General features: G+C 41.4%; 1 protein-coding gene across 13 annotated transcripts in view; it reads left to right on the plus strand.

Moving 5' to 3' along the window:
- Nucleotides 1–24,169, plus strand: part of LOC105926323 (titin homolog) — a 33,107-nt gene that overhangs the window by 3,431 nt on the left and 5,507 nt on the right. For 2 of the 13 annotated variants that reach the window (XM_036132471.1, XM_036132476.1), the window contains exons 5-30: nucleotides 1,251–1,469; nucleotides 1,642–1,729; nucleotides 2,085–2,237; nucleotides 2,621–2,718; nucleotides 3,699–3,871; nucleotides 3,960–4,076; nucleotides 4,654–4,857; nucleotides 6,803–6,919; nucleotides 7,057–7,773; nucleotides 8,076–8,219; nucleotides 8,361–8,492; nucleotides 8,620–8,751; nucleotides 8,883–9,089; nucleotides 9,215–9,400; nucleotides 10,374–10,601; nucleotides 10,690–10,854; nucleotides 10,945–11,208; nucleotides 11,289–11,456; nucleotides 12,438–12,632; nucleotides 12,796–12,984; nucleotides 13,568–13,773; nucleotides 15,600–15,668; nucleotides 15,786–15,836; nucleotides 16,393–16,455; nucleotides 18,497–18,676; nucleotides 20,887–20,982. In XM_036132471.1, the coding sequence (XP_035988364.1) occupies nucleotides 1,251–1,469; nucleotides 1,642–1,729; nucleotides 2,085–2,237; nucleotides 2,621–2,718; nucleotides 3,699–3,871; nucleotides 3,960–4,076; nucleotides 4,654–4,857; nucleotides 6,803–6,919; nucleotides 7,057–7,773; nucleotides 8,076–8,219; nucleotides 8,361–8,492; nucleotides 8,620–8,751; nucleotides 8,883–9,089; nucleotides 9,215–9,400; nucleotides 10,374–10,601; nucleotides 10,690–10,854; nucleotides 10,945–11,208; nucleotides 11,289–11,456; nucleotides 12,438–12,632; nucleotides 12,796–12,984; nucleotides 13,568–13,773; nucleotides 15,600–15,668; nucleotides 15,786–15,836; nucleotides 16,393–16,455; nucleotides 18,497–18,676; nucleotides 20,887–20,943 (4,522 nt within the window). In that variant the 3' untranslated portion in view covers nucleotides 20,944–20,982. Of the gene's footprint in view, nucleotides 1–1,250; nucleotides 1,470–1,641; nucleotides 1,730–2,084; nucleotides 2,238–2,620; nucleotides 2,719–3,698; nucleotides 3,872–3,959; nucleotides 4,077–4,653; nucleotides 4,858–6,802; nucleotides 6,920–7,056; nucleotides 7,774–8,075; nucleotides 8,220–8,360; nucleotides 8,493–8,619; nucleotides 8,752–8,882; nucleotides 9,090–9,214; nucleotides 9,401–10,373; nucleotides 10,602–10,689; nucleotides 10,855–10,944; nucleotides 11,209–11,288; nucleotides 11,457–12,437; nucleotides 12,633–12,795; nucleotides 12,985–13,567; nucleotides 13,774–15,599; nucleotides 15,669–15,785; nucleotides 15,837–16,392; nucleotides 16,456–18,496; nucleotides 18,677–19,387; nucleotides 20,074–20,886; nucleotides 21,616–23,719; nucleotides 24,110–24,169 lie in introns of those variants that run through there. The other 11 variants (XM_036132456.1, XM_036132464.1, XM_036132467.1 and 8 more) reach the window with 10 other exon arrangements.

Raw genomic sequence — 24,169 nt, forward strand, 5'->3', positions numbered from 1 at the left:
GAGAATTAAATCCCAAAGTATCGTTTTTCTCCTCCCTACACTGATAAAACAGGACCAGTTTAATAATCGGATACTTTAAGCTTTTATTTAGAAACACGTTCCACCCAATTTACTGGGTTTTGGGGGTTATTCCTCTGACATACTCTGTTGGAAAGGAGACGACGATGAGCACAGCTCAGGAGGTGTCAACAACAACGGCGACGTAAAGATGGTGGAAGCGATAGTAATGCACACACCAGCTAACTTTAGATGAGCACAGCTTACCTTAACGCAGACTTGAGACGGCGGCATGCAGTGAGTCTGGAGGTCCGTCGAGGAGCTCTGAAACTGGGGAGCAACTTTTTTCCAGTCCTCGTCTTATAACACCTCTGCTAATTTAAAGACAGTTTCAGATACAACCAGCTGCTTTAGAGAAATACAGCCTTATATTGTTCCAGAGAACAGGGCTTTCACCGCTGCAGACAGGGAACTAAAAGGAAGTGAAATCTTCTTGAATTGAGTGTTTATGTCCTTGATTTGAGCAGGTAAATAAGATGATCTGCCAACGGAGTGAGTATTTTGACCCCTAAAATAAGATAGATATACTACACTTGAAAAAGGATGATGGAGATGAGTTGTTACCTATTATAAGTGCAAAAATCTTATTCCATTGGCAGATCGTTTAAACTTGCCTGCTCAAATCAAGGACAAATCAAATACAAATACACTCTTTTTAAGAAAATGTTACTTACTGCACATTCGACTTGTTATAAGTTCCCTTTTTACGTTTTATTTCTTTTTTTGTTACCTCCTCCATGCCTCAGAAGTGCCTAAGAGCAACACTTTCACCACAGCTCCTCGCATTCAACTGGACTGTGTTGTGATTTAGGGGTAAATCGTGTCGTATAACCTCGTTTCTTCCATCTGTGAATCTAAACACGAATCAGATCCGGTGCAGTGTGTTGAGAGATCATTGACGTCTTTGTAAATAACCACCCAATTAAAATGTGACAATGGTTTAAAGGTTATTAAAATAAGCGTTTTCTTAAACCGCTGTTTATTTTAATATTGGAGCTGTTTTAAGACAGAAGTATGTCTTGGTGTTTACCGGAGTCAGGCTAGGTGTTGGCTTCGACCTCTGGGATTAACCCGTCTGAATTTATTCATCATGGGTTATCTACTGTTAGTATGATATTAACCGCCTATAATCTTTCAACAGAACCTCACTTGAACAATGCTGAACTATCCATTTTAATTTCTTTCTTCTGCAGATACTTCCTGTGTCTCCAGCTCAGGAAGGACATTTTGCTTGGCGTTCTCCCTTGTTCCTTTGTCACCCTCTCCCTGCTGGGCTCCTACACGGTCCAGTCCGAGCTGGGCGAGTATGACCCTGAGCTTCACGGGACGGACTACGTAAAAGATCTCAGCCTGGCACCCGGGCAGACCAAGGAGCTGGAGGAAAAAGTGATGGAGCTGCACCGCACTTACAGGTCAATAAAGGGTCGTGGACAGCGATTTAAAGGAAATTATCTGTGGGATGATCTTCATTGCAGTCATTAAGTACTAATGAGCATTTTGTAGCTCAGCCGAACAGTAAATGTATATGTTCAACCTTCGAATGGTTCTCCTTTGAAAACATTTCCCTTTCCCCTGCATATTAAGGTCAATGAGTCCGGCCCAAGCAGATTTGCTGTTTCTGGAAAATGCCAAGAAACTTGCGATGTACGGAGTTGACCTGCACCAAGCCAAGGTGGGGAATTCTTGTTAATTCCAAATGTTTATTTGGAATTAAAAAAAATGTCTGTGGTAATATTTGACAAATAAACTGCAGATGCAGACTTTTCTCTTTCCTGTTTTTTTATTTTTAAAGTGCATAGTATATATAAAAAAAAGAAAACAGCAGCAGTCGTGCTTTGCATCATCAAAATTTAATGACAAAATTGATGTCATGTCCCTCTGAGATAAAGATGGAGGGATTATAACATTACATACCCCAGTGACCTCAAACTACATTAATTAGGAAAGGAAGACTGCCCCCGTGTGACTGTTTGCTGTAAGTGCCAGGAGATGATGACACTTTATTTTGTTTTCTTTATCTCCTGCAGGATCTGGACGGCGTCGACATCACGCTGGGTGTTTGCTCCAGCGGCCTGATGGTTTACAAGGACAAGCTGAGGATCAACCGTTTCCCTTGGCCCAAAGTGCTCAAAATCTCCTACAAACGGAGCAGCTTCTTTATCAAAATCAGAGCGTCAGAGGTACGCCCCATGCATTCAATTAGGTTTTAATTCCAATCCCAACATTAAAAAGAATTCTAGAAAAACTGAAATCTCATAAATCTTTGAGTGAGAAATGTATTATGTCTGTGATAAACTGTGGCTGATAGTATATTCTTGGTTTTCTCACCCATTTTTTTCACCTTTAAAACTGGACTAAAAATCTTACTGTTCACCTGTAATCGTATTATCTTATCAACATATATTCGTATTATTGGAGTTGATGCTTTAATGTCCACACAGGCATATCATTTTGAGATGCGCACGTAAATGTGATCGTCATCATTTACAGCCGCTTAAACCATCTATTTTGCTGTGGGATGCAGGCAGTAGCATTTGATTTTGACTTGTTTCTTCTTCTGCAGCAAGAGCAGTATGAGAGCACCATCGGCTTCAAGCTACCCAACTACAAAGCCTCAAAGAAGCTTTGGAAAGTTTGCGTGGAGCATCATACGTTCTTCAGGTAAAGATAAATCTCTCTGCACCCTCTCTGAAGGAACGTTTTCTACCTGGCAACGAAGGATCATTCTCAGCTTCTCTCTGTCCTCTAGACAGCTAATTGCATCTCAATAAATTTGCAGTTGCTCTATTCAAAATGTTCAACCCGTTTATTGTTTATAAATTGATAGAATATATTTTTCAGGGGTGTGTATCTGTTTTTTTGATGAATATGGCTTACAGTTAATGAAAATACATAATTCAGTTTTTAGAAAATTTTTATATTTTTAGATTAATTAAGAACGATTTCCAATACATAAATGTAATGTAACAGACTACGCAATTTGGAGCACTGCTGACTTGATAGTTGTCTGATTGACAATCACGGTTATCTTTGAAAGTACAATCTCTGCCGACTTACTCAGCAAAATATTATAACAAAACGTTCTTTTACAGACTGTTCCTCCACCCATTTTTTTTTTTGTTATAATCCAATAAATGAGTTAGTAGAAAATGCCATTCTAAGATTTCAGACATTATCGATTCCATTGCTCCCATTCAAGTGAAGGTTGTCTCTGGTAGGAAGAAATGCTCTATTAGTGAGATTTGAAAGAAAACTTTGTTGTGGGGCTCAGCTTCACGTTTATTATGAAATCTACAAAGAGAGGCTGCAAAGCTATCACTCATCAATAAAACATGCGAGGGAAAAAGTTATTTGCAGAAATCATAAACGAAAACATCAACAATGCTCGTGCTTTATTCACCTCAATTGAAAGATTTACAAACCCTCATGTGATTATACCACCGGAGCTCCACTCTACCAGGGCCTGCAATAAATTTGACAGTTTCTCTGCTGAGAACATTTAAAACAGTTAAAGGGTTAATCTGCACATCCACACCAAATGGAAACTTTACACCGTTGAATTACTCACTTTATTTCTCACATTTCTGATTCTGATCAGTTTAAGAAAAAAAGACCTGAAAAAACATGTCTCTCCCCTCCAGGGTTTCATCAGTGGAGCCTCCATCATCCCGTCGTTTCCTTGTCTTGGGTTCCAAGTTCCGCTACAGCGGCCGTACTCAAGCCCAAACCCGGCAGGCGAGCTCCATGATCGACCGCCCGGCCCCACGCTTCGCACGCTCCGCGAGCAAGAGGCTGTCGCGTAACTTAGACGGAGGTAGGTGGAAGCGTGTGTCTGAAACCGTTTTCTTGCTATGAGCCGAAGGGGTTGACGAGAGGCTTTCTGACTTGTTTCACCCTTGCAGCTGGAGATGAGACTCTCCAGTTTCTGCAGCTGCTCTCTGCGTCAGGCAGGTCTGAGCTTGATGATTGGTCATTGTTGATGGCTGCAGAGAAATCCCTGCCTTCTGCTGAATTTCCAGGTACCAGGATGCGCATGCAAGCGCATACGTCGCTGGTTTCTCACTAATTGCTTTCGCCGTCATTGCTTTCATCAACATGCGTACACGTTTTCCGTTTATTGCTGTTCAGCTTGGTAACGGTCAGATTTTGGACTGGACTCCGCTATTTTTGGTTGCTGTGCACCGTAAAAGAAAAATATCCAGCTTTCCTCTTCTATTGCTCTGTTCTCAGTGATTTCAAGTATTGAACTTGCTCTTCCTCATTGTAAAAGTGGAAAACTGAATCTCACTCATCGCTTGCGACTCATAATACCTTCTAACTGAAAAACTCACTCTTCACGTCTGCAGCAGCTCTCATTATTAGAGGTCTAATATGCGGTTTTGCTCTTGTTCTAGGAGATGAGAGGCATATTTCATTTTGCTGGCACTAACTTCATGTTTTTGGTCTAACAATAGTCCAGCTTGTCCAAAGGGGAAAACATGCTTGCATCCAACTAGGTTAAAAACCTGCTTGAAGCACCGTGAAGCATCCGCAACAGTCGTCGTCTTTTCTTCAGAATTGCTGCATAAGTTCAATCACCTCACCATCTCTTCACAGTCAGATGGGCGTCCACTGAGTCCTGGGAAGAAGGACAGTCTGTTCACACAGTCACAACAGGCTGGAAGGTCTCTGAGGCCGCAGACGGCGGCTCTCAGATTGTCAGTGAACAGCAGCAGTGGCTAAAGGAAGGCGAGTGGTCCGACCTTCTGTGTCGTCAACCTGTAGCCGCTGTCCAGACTTTTGATTTTGTAAAAGAGCAAGGTATCTGCACTAATAACCACCAACAGATGCTCGTCCATATTTTTATTGTTTTCTATTTTAACCATAATGTGGTTGTTTTAAAGTGTTTAGATCTAGTCAGGATTCAGTATGGGTCGGTATTAGATTCCCACAGCATGATAAACTCAGCACTACTGTTTTGCAAAAAAAGCTATAACTGTTGATTATAATATTCAGTCGACGTGAATATTTTTAGTCAACACAAAGTTTTAGTAATGTATTGTTTTTATTCTCTAAAACCTTTAAGGCAAAGCTACAGCAATTTTTCTTCACATTGCTGGATGTGGGAAGAGTCGCCTGGCTGCAGTGTGTGGACATATTTGTATGCCTGTCGGCATGTGCAGGATGCATACGTCCTGTCCCGTTTGGGTCCTATCATTGGTCGGTTTCATCCATTTCAAAAACAAAAATGGTGGCTAAATGGTCTGCTTGAAACGTTTTCAAAGGCCTAACGGGCCTAAAGTATAGATGCACACGCAAGGTATGATAAAATGGGAGGTTTGGGACATTCTGTAAAGTCTTCTGAGGAACTAGAGCAATGAAAGCGTGATGCATGATGAACATCTGAAGGGACAACCACCAGGGCCTACTGATGAGCTGTGATAAATACTACATGAATGTGGACATTTTTGATCTGCTGCAGCTACTCTAAGATCTTTGAAAAGGTTTCCTGATCACTACATTTTCTACTCGATAAATGTAATGTAGACTTGGACAAAGGTTCAGTTGATTAAGAGCTCTACCCCTGCAGACTTTATGCAGGCGACTAAATAAGTTTTCCTTCATTCCGTTTTAATGACGTTTTAATGACGTTTTACACGTTCTACGTGTTTAGATTTTATTGTTCAAATTTAAGCAATAAAAACTCCTAAATAATACATAGAGCCCATAAATACAAGTCGTGGCACAGGGTAAATAGTTAGATTTCAAGTAGAGAGTATAATACATAGATAGATGTCTTGTTTTTGCTTTGGAGTTGTGCTCATGACTGAACTGTGGTTTTCCAGTATAATCACTTTATATTTGACATTCTACGTACTCTGTTTATTTTTGTTTGTAAGTTAGTGAATAATACCAGCTTCATTTTCTTTGCTTTTGTTGTACTAGAGATGGCAGTCAATACTTGAATTTCATTCTTTTAAGGGGACATGCTTTCTAATGCCTTCCGTTTCAGATTGAAATCATTCAGTTGTGGTTTATATAAAGGGGAACAACAATATTTTGTTCTGAATTCCTTGTCATTGTTGCCCTACAGCCCGTCTTTTACCCCTATTCTGAGGTGCGTCTGAGAAAATCTCGTTTTGGTGCTGTCTCTTTATATACAAATGAGGCACTTAACACTTCACCTCCCCTCCTCCAGGTCGCAGAACGTTCCACTCCACCTTGTTTGGCTAGTTTTGTAATAAGCTGGGGGATGGTGTCATGAATTGTGCAAGTTAATACACCCAACAACCGAATATTTTCACTATAATATTTATAATATTTATGCCAGCTTCGGCATCCTTTAACTTGGACTACAAAATCCTGGCGGGAAAAAAATGGCAGATTTTGCAAAGTCGCTAAGCCAAAAGTCCATGACCTTGTTTAGCAGCTACGCAGCAAATACTGTGATGTAATTGTTCAAAAACAGTAATAGTCAATAGAGAAAATTGAAACAAATTGAAAAATACGACCCAAAAAGCATATAAAGATAACTATTTTTCTGCATTCCTAGAGACTCCAAATCAAAAACAAAATGTATTTAAGGGCTAAAAAAAGAGAGGATTTTACATGATACGTCCCCTTTAAATGCTTGCTCGGGTTTACCGGCCCATGCCCAGATAGGAGAAAATTTATTGATCAAGCAGGACCTACATTTATCAGTTTGAGGTGTGTGGAATCTGATCTTCTGGTTCAAAGTTGTTGCGTATTGTTTCTCTGATGTCAGCTAAACCGAGCTTGACATACTCCTCCTCTACGGACCCTCAATCTGCACCATCACGGCAGGATGACTGGTACCTGTACTCAGACCGGCTCTCATCCGGGTTTGAAGAAAAGGCTGCGAGTGAGTTGTTGTTGTTGTAGGGAATTATTGAAATTTTCAAACCTGCTTAATAAAACTCACCAACCACCTGTCACTTGTTCTAGAGTATTGCTCCTATTGATAGTTAGATGTTTGTGTTATCTTTTTGCCCTTCTTAGCGTCTCGTGAAATCCAGTCCCAGATCCGTGTGGAGGAGCTTGTCACATCAGAGGCTGAATGGGAAGAGACTACCGAGCAAGTAACTGAGAGACTGCAGGAATCTGTGACCTTGATAGATGCCTTGGAAGAGATTAAAGATCTGCAGGGGAAACTGAGGAAAGTGAGGGACTTGGAGGAAAGGCTGCAAGAGGCGGGTGAAGTGACAGAGCTGATTCAGAGGGTGATCGAAGAGGAATTGGGGCAGGAAGAGGTCGATAGGTTAAGAGCAGAAGAGGGCGATTTGGAGCAGGTAGTTTTACAGAAATTTCAGAAGAGGATGGGGACCGTCGAGGGCGACATAGACGAACTGGAAGAACAAATAAAAGAGGTGTTTTTAAAAGGTTTGGTGCCTGAGGAGGAAAACAAACCTGATCAGTTGGACGATAGCGTGAGGGTGAAGCTGCGGAAGCTGGAAAAGGAATGGCAGGAAGGAGTACAGGAAGAGTTTGAGTCTGCGGGTGCTGCTGGTGCCACATCTGTTGTGACTCTGCAGAGGGTCGAGCAGAGGGGTGGGAAGAGGGTGACAATTGTGGACGAGCGGGGGGTGTTGGAAAAACAGACTCGGCGAGTGGTTACAGAGAGGCTTGATTTTGGAAATCCGGTTCAGGCGGAAAATGAGGATGAGTGGTACATACTGCTTTACCGCCCTCCGCGCCAAGAAGTTCTCAGCCCATCAGGTACAGTATGTTGCTCCATGAACCATTTTGGCGTTCAACTAATCTTTCTAATACTCTAACCCGGATTACAAGAGATAATATTAATAATATAGATAATAATAACACATTGACCAACTAGTTCTGTTTCTTAAACTACGTTTGTGCTCGCTGCTACCGTGTTCCTTAGAAGATTTGCCTGACATGCTTCTCGCAAAAACAGCTTCAAGTGTGAACTTTTGCTGCTCCTGCCAAGAGCCTGTTTGACCTGTGGCAGTCATTGCCACCCATGTTCAATTTCTTTGCATCTTTACCCTCATGATCAGTCTCTGCTGTGGATGAGAGTACATATTCGAGCTCAGTGGAGACGAGACAGGTAGGAGAAGAGCAACCGTCACTCATGGAAAAGGTGGATGACTGGTTTGTGTTGCTGGCTGGAACTCCAAGAGAAACCTCCTATGTAGAAGCAGGTACTGCTGAAATGGTGTGTGCTGTTTTCGCAAACGATCCATGCTCTTATGCACTGCATTGCTGCTTGCTGAGAAAACATTGTCATACTACTGCGGCTTGAGAAGGTCTTTTTTTTTTTTTTTTTTGGTTCCATTTATCAGTAATAATGAAAACCGTCCAGATGGAAGAAGAAAGGTTTGTGTCTGAGGCTGAAGTTTCAGAAGATTACAAGGTAGAAGTTGAAGAGAGACAGACGATACAGGAGACTCCAAGAGAAACCTTTGTAGAACGAGGTACCGCTAAACCAGATTGTGCTGTTTTTGCTGCTCTGCATTGTATTCCACTTGCTTACTGATAAAACATGATTAGACCTGATACTACTGTGGATTGAGCTAGTCGTCTCCTGGTTCCATTTATCAGTAACAATGAAGGATGCCGAGCTGGATGAAAGAAAGCTGGTTTCTGTAATGGAAGTTTCAGAAGATTACAAGGTAGAAGTTGAAGAGAGACAGACAATACAGGAGACTCCAAGAGAAACCTTTGTAGAACGAGGTACCACTAAACCAGATTGTGCTGTTTTCGCTGCTCTGCATTGTATTCTTGCCTTAACAATGCTGATAAAACGTGATTAGACCTGATACTACTGCGGATTGAGATAGTCTTTCCCTGGTTCCATTTATCAGTAACAATGAAGGATGTCGAGCTGGATGAAGGAAGGCTGGTGTCTGTAATGGAAATTTCAGAAGATTACAAGGTAGAAGTTGAAGAGAGACAGACAATACCAGAGGGTTCAGGACGTCTGGAACCAATCCAGCCAGTGACTGAGAGGGAGGATGACTGGTTTGTGTTGCTGGATGTTCCTTCTAGACAAACTACACTTGTAAAACCAGGTACTGGAAAACGTACTGTGTCCCACGCTGCTTTGCAGTTTTATTGGAGCAGATTTTTACTTGCATCTCTTTCCTTTTGCAGTCCGGAAAGACTAAAGTTTTTTCTTTTGGTTTTGGTCTTGAAGTGAGTCTGGCAGGTGTTGTCTCCAAGTCCCAGATGGAAGTTGCCCTATCTGTCCCGGCTGTTGATCTGGGAGATAAAAGAGCGGAGATTTTTATTGAGGATGCAGAAATGAAACAAAGACAAGCAAAAGATGACTGGTTTGTGCTCCTTGATCTTCCAGATAGGAGAACATCGTATATTCAACCAGGTATTACAAATATGACCTTGCCTTTTGTTTATTTTCCCTTGCCATTTTATTAAACAATGCAATGGTCAGAGATTTTTGGGCCAATTACCAACTTGCAGTTTAACCTGCTAATTTGGATTTCTCATTAGGAAAAAAATAGTATTCCTGTCTTTCTAGACGTGAGCGGCCATGAATAGTTTGTATCAGGAGCAGAAATGTTGTCATTGTTAAACGGGTTTGCCATAGTTTGAAACCAAAACAAAATGATGAACTGACATTTTAAACTACCTTTGGGATCTTATATTAGTGATGGCTAGCATTGCTGAAACCACAGTCTGTATATTTTCCTTAAAAAATCTAAACTCTAACCTTAACCTAAGATTTAAGAAAGGCTGCCAACATTAGCAAATCCAACAGAGCTGCACAATACACTGAATCACTGTTCTTCTCACTATATCAGTGTGTACACTATCATAATCACAATTAATTTATTGAATGTAGTATTTTGTAGGATTGCTCATTGTTAGTGTCAGGCATTCACATGCTGCATATCAACAACATATTTGGCCTGTTGGATGGACTAAGTACCCGTAGGGCCCACACTTGATCTAGCTCTCCAATGGTTGAGATGCTAAACCTCAGAGTGGTTGGAAGATTGTGTAAGGGTGAAAGAAAAGTGTGAAAGAAGTGAAAGAAAAATGTGGATAAATTCATATCATCAATGCAATTTTTAGCAATATCATTGCAATTAAATATTTTCCCGATATCGTCCATCAACATGTTCCAGGAGCGAGGTTACAGCTCAAAAGTGCATAAGACAGCCATGTCCATGTACTCCTGTCCAGATTGCCTTGCAGTAATTGAGTACAGTACAGTCACAGATTGGAAAATGGACAGATTTCTGAATTTCTAACCAGTCACTGGTCAAGCACTGATTTTTCAGCCCTTTACTAGTCTCTGACGGCACGCTATTTACTTCTTTTTTTATCCATAGCTCCGATGGCTGAGTCTGTTGAGGTTCTTCACAAAGAAAGCACGTCCAGTGTGACTGTGTCTGAGGAAGTGGAGAAGAGGAGGGAGGTTATAGTTGAGGAGATTGTGATTCAGAAACAGGATGAGAAGCTTCCAGAGCAGAGAATATTGCCCCCAGTAAGCAGCCAAGATGATGATTGGTATTTGCTGCTGGACATAGTTACCAAAGTGGAGTCTTATATACCTCCAGGTACCTTCGCCATTCAAATCTCTTTATTTGCCTAAAAGTAGCACAATATGTTTGACAGGAGTCAAAATTATTTTTTTCTCTCTCTCAGTTTCTATGCCACAGCCAACTAAAGTCAGTCCAAGTGTTCCACCTGAAGCAAAAGGTATAGAGGAAAAGTTAGATCCAATTAGTCCACAGCCTCTGCCAGAGTCGGATGATGACTGGTACATTCTGTTTGACTCTGTTGGTGACAAGTCGGTTATCACACCTACAGGTATAGGATCAGTTTATGTTCTTGTAAAATATTTTTTGGCTTTGTGTACACACGTGTAATTCAATGATTTGGACGCTTTGTGTGTGCCAGTTACCGCGGCTGAGATTATACACGAAATGACAAAGACGTTTGAAGTTGAGGCCAAAGCCACAGAGATCGCAGCAGACACGGGCGTGAGAACCATGGAGACGAAAACATACGAGGAGGTGATGGTTGGTGCGGCCAGCGGGCCAAACGGTACTCGATTTCCTAAAACGGGGCCGAGCCAACCCCTGCCGTTGTCAAACATGGAAGAAGATGATTGGCCCGTCATGTTTGGCATTACTAAAGAAAAACCCATACCTGCTCCACCAGGTACTTTTTACTGGCTAAAGGCAGCGTGTAATCTGTGCTACTTGCTTAAAGTGTTCTGAGTCCTAATTTCTCTGTGCCAGTTGCTGAGGTTCAGAGGGTTGTTGAAATAGCCGTACCCAGTGAACCGAAACCAAAATCCATCATGGAGGATTTGAGGGAACCTGCAGTGACTTTGGTTAACCCGCCACAACCAAGACATGTGGATGATGATTGGTTTGAGCTGCTCGATGTGGCAGCGAAAGTATCAGGTACTGTGCTGTTGCTACTTGCCTGTTGTAATGAAACAGAGCTAGTCTGAGTGGGGTATGTTGTTTGTGCCACATTTTGACAAGTAAGCCGATACTTGGAGCTAGAGGTGCACCAAATGCCAATTTTTACCTCTGGATTTTTTTCACCAACAAATAAAACTTATGAAGTAGTTTAAAAAAATTCTAGTTAAATTAAAATTGTGGTTTTGTTAATAATAATACGTTTGTAAAAACAAACTAAACAAAGTCAAATATGATAACTTAAACTGGTATTACAAGAGAAAGTTTCTTGTCTCTTTTATTTAGGATGTTAATTACCAGTTTTCTATCAGTTGATCAACAAATCATTAAAAAAAGCATCAAAGTGGGTAAAAATCAACTTACTTTTAATCAAGTGGCTTGTGGAAATTTTAAACAGGCTCTGATTTTTCCAACTATGCATTGCAGCTAACTGCGCTGCAGTAGTAATCCTGGCTTGTATGTGAACAGGAGTAAGTGAATTAATTTTTTTTAACCACATCTAAAAGTTATGTTTATTGATGTGGTTTTATTTTCCTTAACTGTAAATTTTCTGCTGAGTTAAGTGAGTGCATCCGTTAAAAACACCAGGCTGCAGTTCTGGCAGCGTCCAATTCACACACCTACATTCTAAATGGCTACATTTATTTTTTCCTTACTCCGAAAAAAATTTATCCAGCTACGATATGACTAGCTTAAGTTAGCGTATTGTTGCGTGTTCACGGAATCAAAGGAAAGCTGTTCAATTCCCATCATATGCAGAGCAATTGGTGCATCTTTACTTGAAGTGCCGACAATGCATAATGGTGTAAAATACCTAAGGTGCTGTATTTGGGTTTCGTTATAGCTTTTTGAGATTTACATTTAAAATCGGTAAGAAAAACCCCTGGAAAATTCATGATGCAAACAGTAGATACATTTGCCAACCCTTCATCTTAGCTTTTCCTTTTGATTCTACGCCAGTGTCTGTGGAGCAACGTGACCTCCTTGTTCCTGAAGTGAGCAAAACGTTTGTAGCCACAGAGCAGAGAACACAGCAGAGGGTCACTATAGTGGATGAGACGTGGCAGGACAGAGAAGTGGTGACGGAGAGTCCCCCGCAAATAGAAGTGGAGGATGATTGGTTTGTTCTCCTGGATCGGACTCTAAAGACATCAGGTACATTGTGAGAGAGAGGTTCAGTGAAAGTCGTACACATTACCTGTGGAATTTCCTCTGCGGCATGAAGTTTTTAGCATTAATGCTGATATTAAAGGCCCTGAAGGCCGTCGATGCTTTGCACTTCTTCGCACAATAATACCTAGTTTTATATCTATGTTAGTCGCTGCACCTGAACGCCTCAGGTTGCCATCAGAGGTCAGAGTCCCAGCTGCTGTGGCTACAAGGATTGAAGTTCCTGAGAAGAAGCCACAGTTTGAGATGCGGATCCTGGAGGAAAGGCGTCCACTCATACATACACATGTCACTGATGATTGGTCTGTCCTGCTAGATCATGGTGCCAAAGAGTCAGGTACTGTTTGTTTGTTTTTTGGTGTGTGGAGTGTTTTTTTTGTTTGTTTTTTTGACTGACTGACCAAATGCTCACTTGTGGATTTGTTTTGCTTCGTTAAACACAAACTAACATTTGCCGCCTGGACACACTGGCTGATGCACAGCTGTCTGCTGACAGTTACTACCTGACCGTTTTTGCAGGCCGTCTCTCTCTCAACGTTTGAATGAGTCGTCATCGTTTTGCCTAATATGCAACTTAACAACCGCTTTTTGCGCCACCGTCGGATTGAAACGCGCCGCTTCCATCATTCCACCTTGAGGATGTTTGCTTCCTGCCCAAATTTCATTATCATATGTGCTTTTCTTTTCACAACAAAAGCACTTAAAAAACACACGAGGTACAGTATACGCTTGCTGTATTTGCATTTATCCCATTACAGGGCGACCGATTGCGGTAAGTATGGCTTCTGATTGTTAGTGTTGCTAATAAATGCTTGGTGGTCAGTGGAAGCATTACCAAATAACTTTATTACTAAACCCGTTAGCCTCCAAATTTAATAGTTATTTCTGTTGATGTCAGTTTTCCTTCCATTTTTCTTTAGTTGTGAGCACGCAGAGGGGCACCCGTCCTGTCAGTGCCCCAGTCTTCTCCCAGGCTGCTCTGGCAGAGGCAGGCATCCCCATGATCCCCTTCGACCAGCCCCAGACCTCCACTCCCATAAAGACCAGCCGCCTGGAAGAGAGGAAGCTCGAGGTTACGGTGGAGGCAACGGAGCCCTCAAAAATAGAAGCGTTGTCTGAGGTCAAGGTAATGGGCTCTTTTATTTACTTAGAACTGTCTGGAACATCAAAAGAAAAGATGTCTGAAAGAAATATAATATTATACAAAGGCTGGAATAAATCTGTTGACACTTAAGCAAAGTAAAGTGAAGCAAAAAGTTCTAAAATAGAGACAGTTTTCATGGCAGTAGCACAATCTCGTACCATAACAATATAGAAAATTTCTAACTTTAATTCAATTAAGAGATTTTAACAGACTCTCAGCAGACATAATTGTTGTTATTCCTGACAATGGCTTTAAAATAAAAGTAACTGGAGTATTTTCTTTTTAAATATTCCAGCTCACTTTTGGAGAACTGCAGCGAAGACTTGCCTATTTTTGTCACGATGTGTCCATAGCAGCCATCAGTTATAATTTGCATACCAACCACTTATTTGAGAGTGATTCCATAAAAAAAAAAAACAGCCGTTTCTGTTCTGCCATTGCAAATATTGACATGTCATGTTTGCCAAACTGAACTTGCAGTTTTTTGTGGAACTGGGTTTAAACAAATTATGAATATGTCCAAAAGCACATCCTCCTCTGTTCTTAACAGTGGAGGACGTTTAATGCTCTGGACCTGCTTCTTTTCCATGACGTTGCCCTGTCAGCCATAGTTTCAAGAAACTTTTTAAAATATCTGAGACGTTTTGCATAAAATCTGATTTTTTTTTTTCTCCACGGTCTGAGATGACCAAACTTAAATCCTGTTTTACATATGAGGAGAGCTGAATGAAAAATAAAGAAATAAGAGGAGACTTAAGATGATCTAGAGAGATTTTGCAAAGAGAAATGGTCAAAGATAACTCTCTGTATGCTCTTCTTTTGGGAAATGTTATAACATATTAAGGGCTGCCCTACTGAGAATAGATAAATGTAAAAATATATACATTTTAAAAAGAGTTATAACAATATTCTGCTGATGTCTGGTTAAAAATAAAGCAATTACTGTATTTTTTGGACTATAAGGCACACTAAAAATCCTCAAATCTTTTAAAAAAAATTGATGGTGAGCCTTATATATGATTACCGTACTTGTGCTTACTGACCAATTTTATGTAGCACAATGCGCTCAAAAATCTGTTAAAATGTGTAAGTACGACTTTGGTTAGCAACAAAGCTGTTCTGCTCAATGAATATTCGGAGCATTACGGTACACTGTGTCACTACCTGATCGGCCCCCTGAGCTGTCTACAATACTGCCTGACTGTAATGCCTAAACTAGAAGTGCATTCATGTAAGGCAGCCCACGCCCAGAGTGCGCCCTAGCAACAATAAACCTAGTAAGTTAATATAACTTTAATATAACTTTTAATATAAAAGTTGCGTTGATTTTGGATTGGCAGTGTAGTCCAGCTACTCTGTCCTCCCAGCAATGACGGATAGCTCTCTCTCTCTCTCTCAGGAAAAAGCTGTAGATGTGAAGGGGTGGAGTGATATTATACACATGGGAAGAATATTTATTGCGCATTATAATCCGGTGTGGCTTATGGTCCGAAAAATACAATAGTTGAATTTTTTAATATTTGTGTTTTTCAGTGTGAAATGGTGCTGCTGCGATAAAATATGAATCTGTTTTAAGACTTTTTGCACATCCCTTACCAGGGGTCCCAATGAATTTGTCTGCGTCTGTATTTTCATGTCAGCTGTATTTTTGCAGTTAAGGTGACCCTTTTATCCATGACCTGGCTTAGTGGTGATTACTTGAATATTGTTACTGATACAGAAAGAGAGCTTAGTCTGCCGAGAGCGTTCTGTGATCAGAGATTTTTCTCTGTGCCTGAGCGTAAACTGTGTCTCTCTTGCTGCTGTAGCCAGCAGTGTGGAGGGAGCAGAGAGACGTAGACTCTTCACTGATCTCCACCGTCAATGGGGACCTTCAGGTCAGTGGCAGGCTCAGACCTCCTCTAACATGCCGTCCCTCACAGGACATGGTTTTTATGAGCACAACCAGCAGAGGCGGCTAACACATCTTCCTCTCTCCTCCTCCCCCGGGGTAGCACGAGTCTGAGACCGAGAAGACGAACGTGGAGGGGGTGCAAATGCGAAAGGTCAGACTCTCGGTGCCGCACATGCTGCCGTAGACATTTCTCCACTTCCGATCTTTGCATCTGAAAGGACTAACGGCGCCCTCTACTCATGTTGTGCTTCCTTACAGCTAGGTGTAAAATTAAACGTACAGCAGGTTCAAAGCTAATAGAAATGCCGTTATGGGCAGAGTACGTAAACAGTAAGAATCTGATCTTGAAAGCGACTCTAAATCCAGGATGATTAGTTACGTATTCTTTCCTCAGCTCAGTACAAGTTAGCGGTTTAAACGTTTTGCTTGCCGTCTCAAACACTGGAATGCACACATGCATGATCTTAGACTAACAAGTGTTCTTTTGTTCAGGCTTTCACTAGAGACGTCCTTCTTCTTCACTAGTACAGTAGATTTTTGGCACCAAATAATTTTGCATGAACGCCTCGCTCTTTCCCATCTGTTGTATTGAACGCAGTAGTGAACTTCATACTATGCATGTCTGATGTGTGGCAGTGCGATGCCGTTGTACAGGAAAACTGACACAAACCCACACTTTTTTTTTTTTTCTTTTCCGTTCTTCACAGAAAAGAGCTAAGAGAATTGAGGGTGACTCAATTTATATCAGACATAGCCTGTTAATGCTGGAGGTTTGTATCTGTTTCAGAGCTCTCAAGCTGCATTTTTCTTGTTCTTTGGCACACCGGCTGCTGCTGCTGCTACTGTTTAATCTCACGCTTGCATGTGGCATGATTCACGCTCTCTCTCGGATCGGCGACGAATAATTCTGAGTGTGTGGCGAATTAACTTGGTTGACTCAGGAGAGTGCTGCAAAGTGCCGCTTTGTCATTCCTTTTGTTTCTAATCACGACTCGTCAAAGTTTTGAGCATAAACATTTTTATGGCTATTTTTAGTAGAGGTGCACTGAGAAATCGTCTGCTGACCAGAAGCCGCTCGACCGGTCCTGATGGCTGTTTGGCTGCCTGGAAACTGCTTTTCTGTTCAGCGAATACACCGTGCATAAAGTTGAAATCTGATATTTACATACTAGTATAGATCAGTGAGGATTACCAAAATTTCAGATTGCTAAAATGCAGAATACAGAGAGTGAAAAATTAAGATATTCTTAAGGAGATTCTTTCGAAGTTTCTTAATTCAGAAATCTACATAAGACTGAGATTATGATGCCTTTAAGGAATTTTGGGGCACTCAGAAAATTATGTCATGGCTTTCTAAGCTTCCGATTGGTTAATTCACACTTAAATAGAGGCACACCTGCAGATGTATTTTAAGGCGACGCCTCAAACACACTGCTTCCTTGTGTGACGGCATGGGAAAGTTGAAAGAACGCCCCCACCCCCCTACCCTGCATTACCTTGTGTGTAATTTTCAGATGCCTGAAGGTGTCACATTCATGTTTTCAGACAAATCTTAATATAATTGCCATCAGAATGTCCAGGCCTGCCGTTCAGGAAGGAGACGGATTCTGTGTCCCACAGAAGGACGTGTGTTTGTGTGAAATGTAGCAACCAGCTGCAGAACTAAAGGAAATGCATGCTGGCTGGAGCTGGTTAGAGAGGTTATGATTATCTACAGTGAAGCATGACCAACACTAGCTGAAAGGCCACTGAAGGATTAGGAAGCTTTCACTCCAAAATCCACATAAAAAGACAGATTAGTGTTTACATGTGCACTAAGGGATGCATACTTTAAGATTATGCTGTGGTCAGATAAAACAGAAATGGTGGCCACAATGACCATCGCTATGTGTGGGGGAGGAAAAGGAGGAAGCATGCAAGCCAAAGTGATTGGTTCATCTCTAGTTTATAGGTGATCAAGCTGCTTCCTTTTTTCTCCCAGATACAGACTTATTCTTGGTCATCGGTATTCTCCTGCTTCTGCTTTTGCTCGTTGTCTTTTCTTCATTGCCAGAAATGCACTGCACTTTTGCAACAGGCCTAAGTAATAAGTCTTTGGCTGTAGAAGTAAAATCCACGGTAATTAAAGCCCTCCGCTCTGTGTGATGTGTGCAACGACTGGAGAAACACGCCTTTCAAGGCCAACAACCGGTTAAAAATAAACATCGGCGGTTGGTTTTGCAATTTGGCTGCCACCATCTTCTTGTCCATTAATCCCAACTTGCTGCCAAATGTAGCCAAAGCAGCGCTGCTTCTCTCGCACCGGTTCATTTCTTCCAAATGAACGTGTCTCCTTCTCTACCGGGGCTTTGTCTTCAGCGATCTCGACCTTATCTGCTGTCATCGCTCCTTCTGCCTTTTTATTTGCAGCCTTTTTTTTTTCTTGATGTTTTAATTGCACTTCTAATGCTGTGGAATTAATCCCTTATTGATCGATTACTGCTTGTCTAAATCTCTAAATCAGTCAGCTGCCAGACTTCACTTGAAGTCTGAAAAGCACCGCTGATGATCTGTCAATCATTTGTGCTTCTGTAAAGAAATGCAAACGTGGATTTATGTCCCCCCCGCAAAACTACCTGTTAACTCTGCTTCTGCTTATTTGTGAACTCAGCTAAAAAAAGATTCGCAAATAGACTAGTAAAGCGACATAATAATCTAACCCTTTTTTATTTTTATTTTCTTCTATTCCCAATATTCCTCTCTCCCCGTGCATCTGTCGTCGCCCTTCCAATCCCTCCTCCTGCTCCTCTCGGCTTTCTCGCGCTCCCGTAGGAGTTCGATAAGCCTCAGGAGGACCTGATTAAGCACCACGCTAGCATCAGCGAGCTGAAGAGGAACTTCATGGAGGCCGTGCCGGAGCCGAGGCCGAGTGAATGGGACAAGCGTCTGTCCACGCACTCTCCGTTCCGCACCCTGGGCATCAATGGCCAGCCTCTGCCCAGTGCAGATGGGGTAAGTTCTGGAGAAATCATCAAATTCCTTTTTTAATCGACCAAAATCGGCCAGTTCAGGAATAGAGGCAATTCTTGATGCTCATTTCTGAACCGACATATTGTCAGCGCTGTGCGGTCATAGGTACCAACTATATCTTTATTTTGCTGAGAATGTTGCATAAGATATCTATTTTTGGTCTAAATCTGGTGAGACCTAGTACATAAGATGAAGACTTGGTCTCTTCAAGCTGCTGCTCTTGAATATCTTCATGTGGCACCTCGTACACAGTGTATGCATGTACTCTTCTGATGAAACTGATGGCACGTGTTATGCAGCACACGCATGTGTATGAAGAATGCAGTTGGATCGATGGAATGAGGCCTGTGCTTTTGTTTTATTTACTGTTGAGACTGACATGCGCGAGGCGTCTGTCGGACAGGTCGCCCGCTGTCTGCGAACTTGGCCTGGGTCGTCTCTGCACCGGATGTGTCTGAACTCCTGACATGTTTGTGTTGCATGACTGACAGACCTGACTCAGGAAAAACGCTGCATGACTAAAAGATGAGCAGTTTTTCTTGAAGGCTTGCGCGTTCTGACTCAGAGCGGTGTTTCCTGTATTCTCCTTTCCTCTGTTCCCCACTCATCGCTTTCTCTCTGCTCTTTCTGCTTCTAATTCACTTTCTTTGCTTCCACTTTTGTTTGGCTGACGTTTTTAATAAATAAACAAAGTTTCATCCACTTCTGCATCTGAACTTACTGTGCCTTGCGAAACTATTCACTCAAATGTTGCAAAATTGCCACATTACAAATGCAAAGTTTACTGTATTTTATGGGGATTTTATGTGTATAAAGACCAACATAAAGTGGATCGTACTGTGAAGTGGAATCAAATGCAAGATGAACTTACAATTGAAAATATTCAGCCTTCTTTATTCTGATACACATAAATGTTGAGGCCTCTGAGTTTTTTTTAGGAAGCATTAGGAACAAACAGCATCACAAAGACAGTTCAGGGAATAAGGTGGAAAAGGATAAAGCAGGGTTAGGTTACAGAACGGTGGTCCACATTTTTGGAATCTAATGAAGCACTGTTTAATCCCTCATGTGAAAATGGAAAGCACACCACCTACCAAGACATGGGCATCCACCCAAACTGACAGGATAAGAAGAACGTAGATTAACTCTGGAGGAGTTGCTGAGACCCACAGCTCAGGTGGAGAATTGTGCACTCCACAAATCTGTATTTTCTGGGCGAGTGGCAGGAAGAGAGCCACACAGCGCTCTAATTGAATAGTTCATGTGTTCATGTATTCTCACCTAAATTCAATTAAGAATATGTAGAAAGAGTTAAATATTGAGATTGATGGATGATCATCATCGAATCTGACTGAACTTGAGCATTTTGCAAAAAAAAAGAAAAAACATGTAAAGAATTGGGAGTCTGTAGAAGTGCAAAGCTGGAAACACACCCCAAAACGATTTGCAGCTGCCAGGCACCTTTCTTTCCACTTCACAATTACATGCCACTGTTTATTGGTCTCTCTCACCAAATCTCATTAAAAAACATGGAGGACTGCGGTTGTAATATGCGTCTTGAAGAGCTACGTCAGCATGCCACTGAGTCGTACAGAAATAACAGTGAGGAAATGAAACAGGCCATGCTGAAAGGGCTTAAAAACTATCAGCTTGACACAGCTCAGATGTTCTGACACAGATTGCTGCTGATTTCACGCACTAGTTCATCATTCTGCGTTTACCGTCAAAAAGAATAAAAAATGTTGACTGACTGCTGGTCTCTGTCAGAAGGGAAATAGCTCTCTAAGCAGACTGAATCCTATTTACTATGGAAACATAACACTGCATAATGTGGTATTTGATATTACTTCATCGACCTACAGTTCTGAATTTTTCTCAACTTTAATTTTGTGCTAATTGCATAAAAAGATGCAGCAAGTGCGGATGACTTTGCCGTTTCAAAACCAAACTTGTATCCGTTGGACATGGAAATTAAAGGAGTGCATGTTAAAATGCATGCAGTGGTAACATTTCCATGCTCTGAGTAACGACAACAACATTCAATTTTTCTTTTTTATAAGAAAAGCCTTTTAGAATTTAAATAAGACTTTGCAAAAATACGCTAGCAGTTCTATATCAGTCACTGCAGACTCTTCAGAATTCCTTCCTCATTTCTCTTCCTCCCTCCTCCTCCTCCTCCTCCCCCCTCTCAGTTTGTCATCCGCCTCCCACGCGGCCCTCTGCTAGACTTCTACTCCAAACGCAGCTGAAGGGGGTCTTCTCGACGCTGCGTGGCTCCCTGCACACAGGTGTGAATGTGACCACCGGAGGCCGCGCCTTGCCCGTCATTCTCTAGCTTTCTTCTCTGTTCCTCTCCTCCTTTTGCCTCTGCTGCAAACACCTCTCCAGCATTCTTCATCCTCCATCCTCTGCTCTCCACCCGAGAAGTTCCCCCTTTTGCTCAGACTTTTGTCTGAAAAGACTTTCTTTGTTTCTGGATGCCCAACAATCTCTTGGTTTCTCCAGCCAGAAACAGACCCCATCTCTAAAGACTGATCAGGACTGAATTGATTTAACATTTTCTGCGATGATAACTACGGTTGGTGTTCATCCTAAAGTTTCTAATGTCTGACCGGATCACTTTGAGCCTGTTTTCTACACGTTTGGGATGCGTTTATATCGTCAGTAGTACTTAGGGTTTTTGTCTTTGGATAAACTGATCACTGTGACTTTTTTCTGAACACAGACGAAGTACAATCTCAAAACCAAATGTTTCTGGGAATTTACCTATGCTCTTTCTCACGGTTTAGTATTTCCTGTTGTAGGAAACCTCGAGGCAGCTCAGTTGTAATACATTTCTGTCCTTCACCCCAAGAGACTTCTTGTTGCATGATGTTCCGACAATCAACTTAGACCAATGAATAAAAGACATTCCATCGACAGCTCGGTCTTTTTCCTTTCATTAAGCTCGGTTTTATCATGGAAACATCAGATTCTGGAAATTACGCTGAAATGCATGGTTGCTCTACCATTTTTAAGGTCTTTGTTAATTATATCAGGTATATTTAGCACAACAACAACAACACATGACTATGGGTTGACCAAAGTACTTTGCAAAGTAAAGCTAAACAGGAAGACAACAAAATACAATATAAAAACACAAATTACGGCAAATAAGACTGAAGATTATCTAAATATAGCAAAATGGTATAAATCTGTTGAATCATCCCGCTCTATTTTAATCAAAAGCCAAAGAAAAAATATTTCTGTGCAGTTCTGGGAGTTAGAACATTTCCAAATTTTAGCCAGCAACTAAAAGCCCATTAACCTGTATTTACTCATTTAGGTGAGCTATTACTGACGTCTGGATGCTACGAAGATCAGCTAAACACAACGAGGCGTGTTAAGCTAAAAAAAAGTAATCAAGAAAGTGTTCAAATTAATTTATTATAAACAGGAAGGACAAAAGAAGGGATGTGGGAATGCAACAGTTTGTTTGCATTTGAAGACCCCAAAGTGTTGTTTGAACATGGATTGATTTGTTTAAATGACCTAATCTAGATCTTTGAAAGGGAGATACAGCTTCAGAAGAAAATTAGGTTGAGGAAAATGTATTTGGTTTTTACGTTCAGTCCAAATAATATTGATTCAGTTGATGTTATAAAATAACTGTCTTAACTTTTGAACTCAATCTGAATTCAAAATGATATAATTTAAAATCAGCAGCGGAGGTTGAAATAAATTGTGTAGTTCTTGGCCATGATCCTGTGCAGTCTTTAATATGGAGGTCTTACTAATACTGATCAGAGGCTTTTTTCGATGGTAAAATCAATACAATTTAAATGTTAGAAGGTGCTATCGCTGTTGTCCAACTTGACTCAATCACCAATTCCATTCCTCCTAACGGTGACTGGTTGTTGTGCTGACAGTAGTCCCTCCAGGGCAGCCTTAATGCACTGCTGCTAGCTAAAACAGCACCTAAAAATAGCTACTTTATACAACTCAACACAAGTAGCTGCAGTCTTCAATAATCTCATGTCCAGCTCCTGCAGATGATGATTTTGTACCAGCAGTTCGCTTCAATGCTACGCTAATGATAGCATGTTTTCTCTGTTTTGATATGACTCTTTGATATTTCATCCCTTCTAATATTTTTGTCCGGTTCCAGTTAGTCATGGGCAGCAGTCGCTTATAGGAATAGTTGTTTTCCTCATTCTTAAACTTGGCTCTTTACTTGGAACATTGTTAAACGTCAGGGTAAGCATGTCGATTGTGATCCCTGAAACTGGAAACTGCAGCAGCCAATACGCTCTCTTTCACTGTGAAAGTTATTTGAAATGATGAAAAATAGATTGTTAGGCAAAACCCATTGACAAAAGAATATGCAAGGCCTATAATACATGCGCAGGTTCCAGGGGATGTGGCTGCCATAAAATCACACACAGTAGACCAACAGGATCCGGGGGTGGAGTTTAGTTAGGGATCCCGGCCATTTAAAAAGGCATTGATCGCGATCCCAACATCCCTGATCTTAAATCTGTTTTATATTAATTTAATAAGGAAACCCCATCGCAAAATTGTTGGAAAAAAAATAATTTACATAATTTTGATGTTTTAAAGCTGTAATATTCTTAAAGGAATGTAATGGGTGTAATATTTGTTTTGCAATTTTCTTTTGTCAATGAAAATACATCATGTGATCTGTGGGGGTTATTTTGAGGCATTAAAATAGACCAAAGTTATATTCACAGAGGAAATTTAATATATCTAAAAAAAAAATCTGGGAGGGTCAGTCATCTAGATTTAAAATGTACTGCATCATGAAAGGAAATGGCTAGAGAGAAGTTAGCTGATACGCTAAACGACTCGTTTTTATTCAAGAAAACAATGAGTTCAAACCATTTCTGTTGACATCCTACGCTCTGATATCTCTGTTTTATGAAGGAAATGGCATGCTAACATGTTTGTGATTCATGTAAATGTCATTTGTTACTCACAACCCTTTGCCTGCTCATGATCATAGTGACTGTGTTTGTGTTTTTTTAGAGTGTGTGCGTTAGTCCCCGTTTCAAAAGCTCAGAAACAAACACTCTCCATGAGGAAACCGGCAGTAATCTCGGGGTGTCAGAGGCACCCGGGCCCTCTGGGAGCCAGCGGACTGAGCCTGATGGTGTCGAAGCCCTCAGCGCTCCCGTTGAAGAGGAGTCGTGCTGTGACGAGGAGGTTGTGGTTTTTGAGACGCTCTTGGTGCCGCTCGTAGAGGTGGAAATGGCACAGCTGCCTCCTCCAGCTGGGTCCTCCTGTAAAGCTTTAGATGAGATCCAGGAGGAAGAAGGAACATGTCCTGTAGCGTCTGAGTGCTCTGGGGGAATAGTTGGATCTTCCCCAGCTTCCTATTTCTGGAGCGATGGTCCGCAGGTCATACGCAGCTTCCAGGTAGTCTCCTGAATCCCTGAAAGGGGGGGAGATGCTGTTTCTTTTTCTCCCTGGCCTTCA

This window comes from Fundulus heteroclitus, chromosome 3, assembly GCF_011125445.2.
Source record: "Fundulus heteroclitus isolate FHET01 chromosome 3, MU-UCD_Fhet_4.1, whole genome shotgun sequence".
NCBI classification, from domain to species: domain Eukaryota; kingdom Metazoa; phylum Chordata; class Actinopteri; order Cyprinodontiformes; family Fundulidae; genus Fundulus; species Fundulus heteroclitus.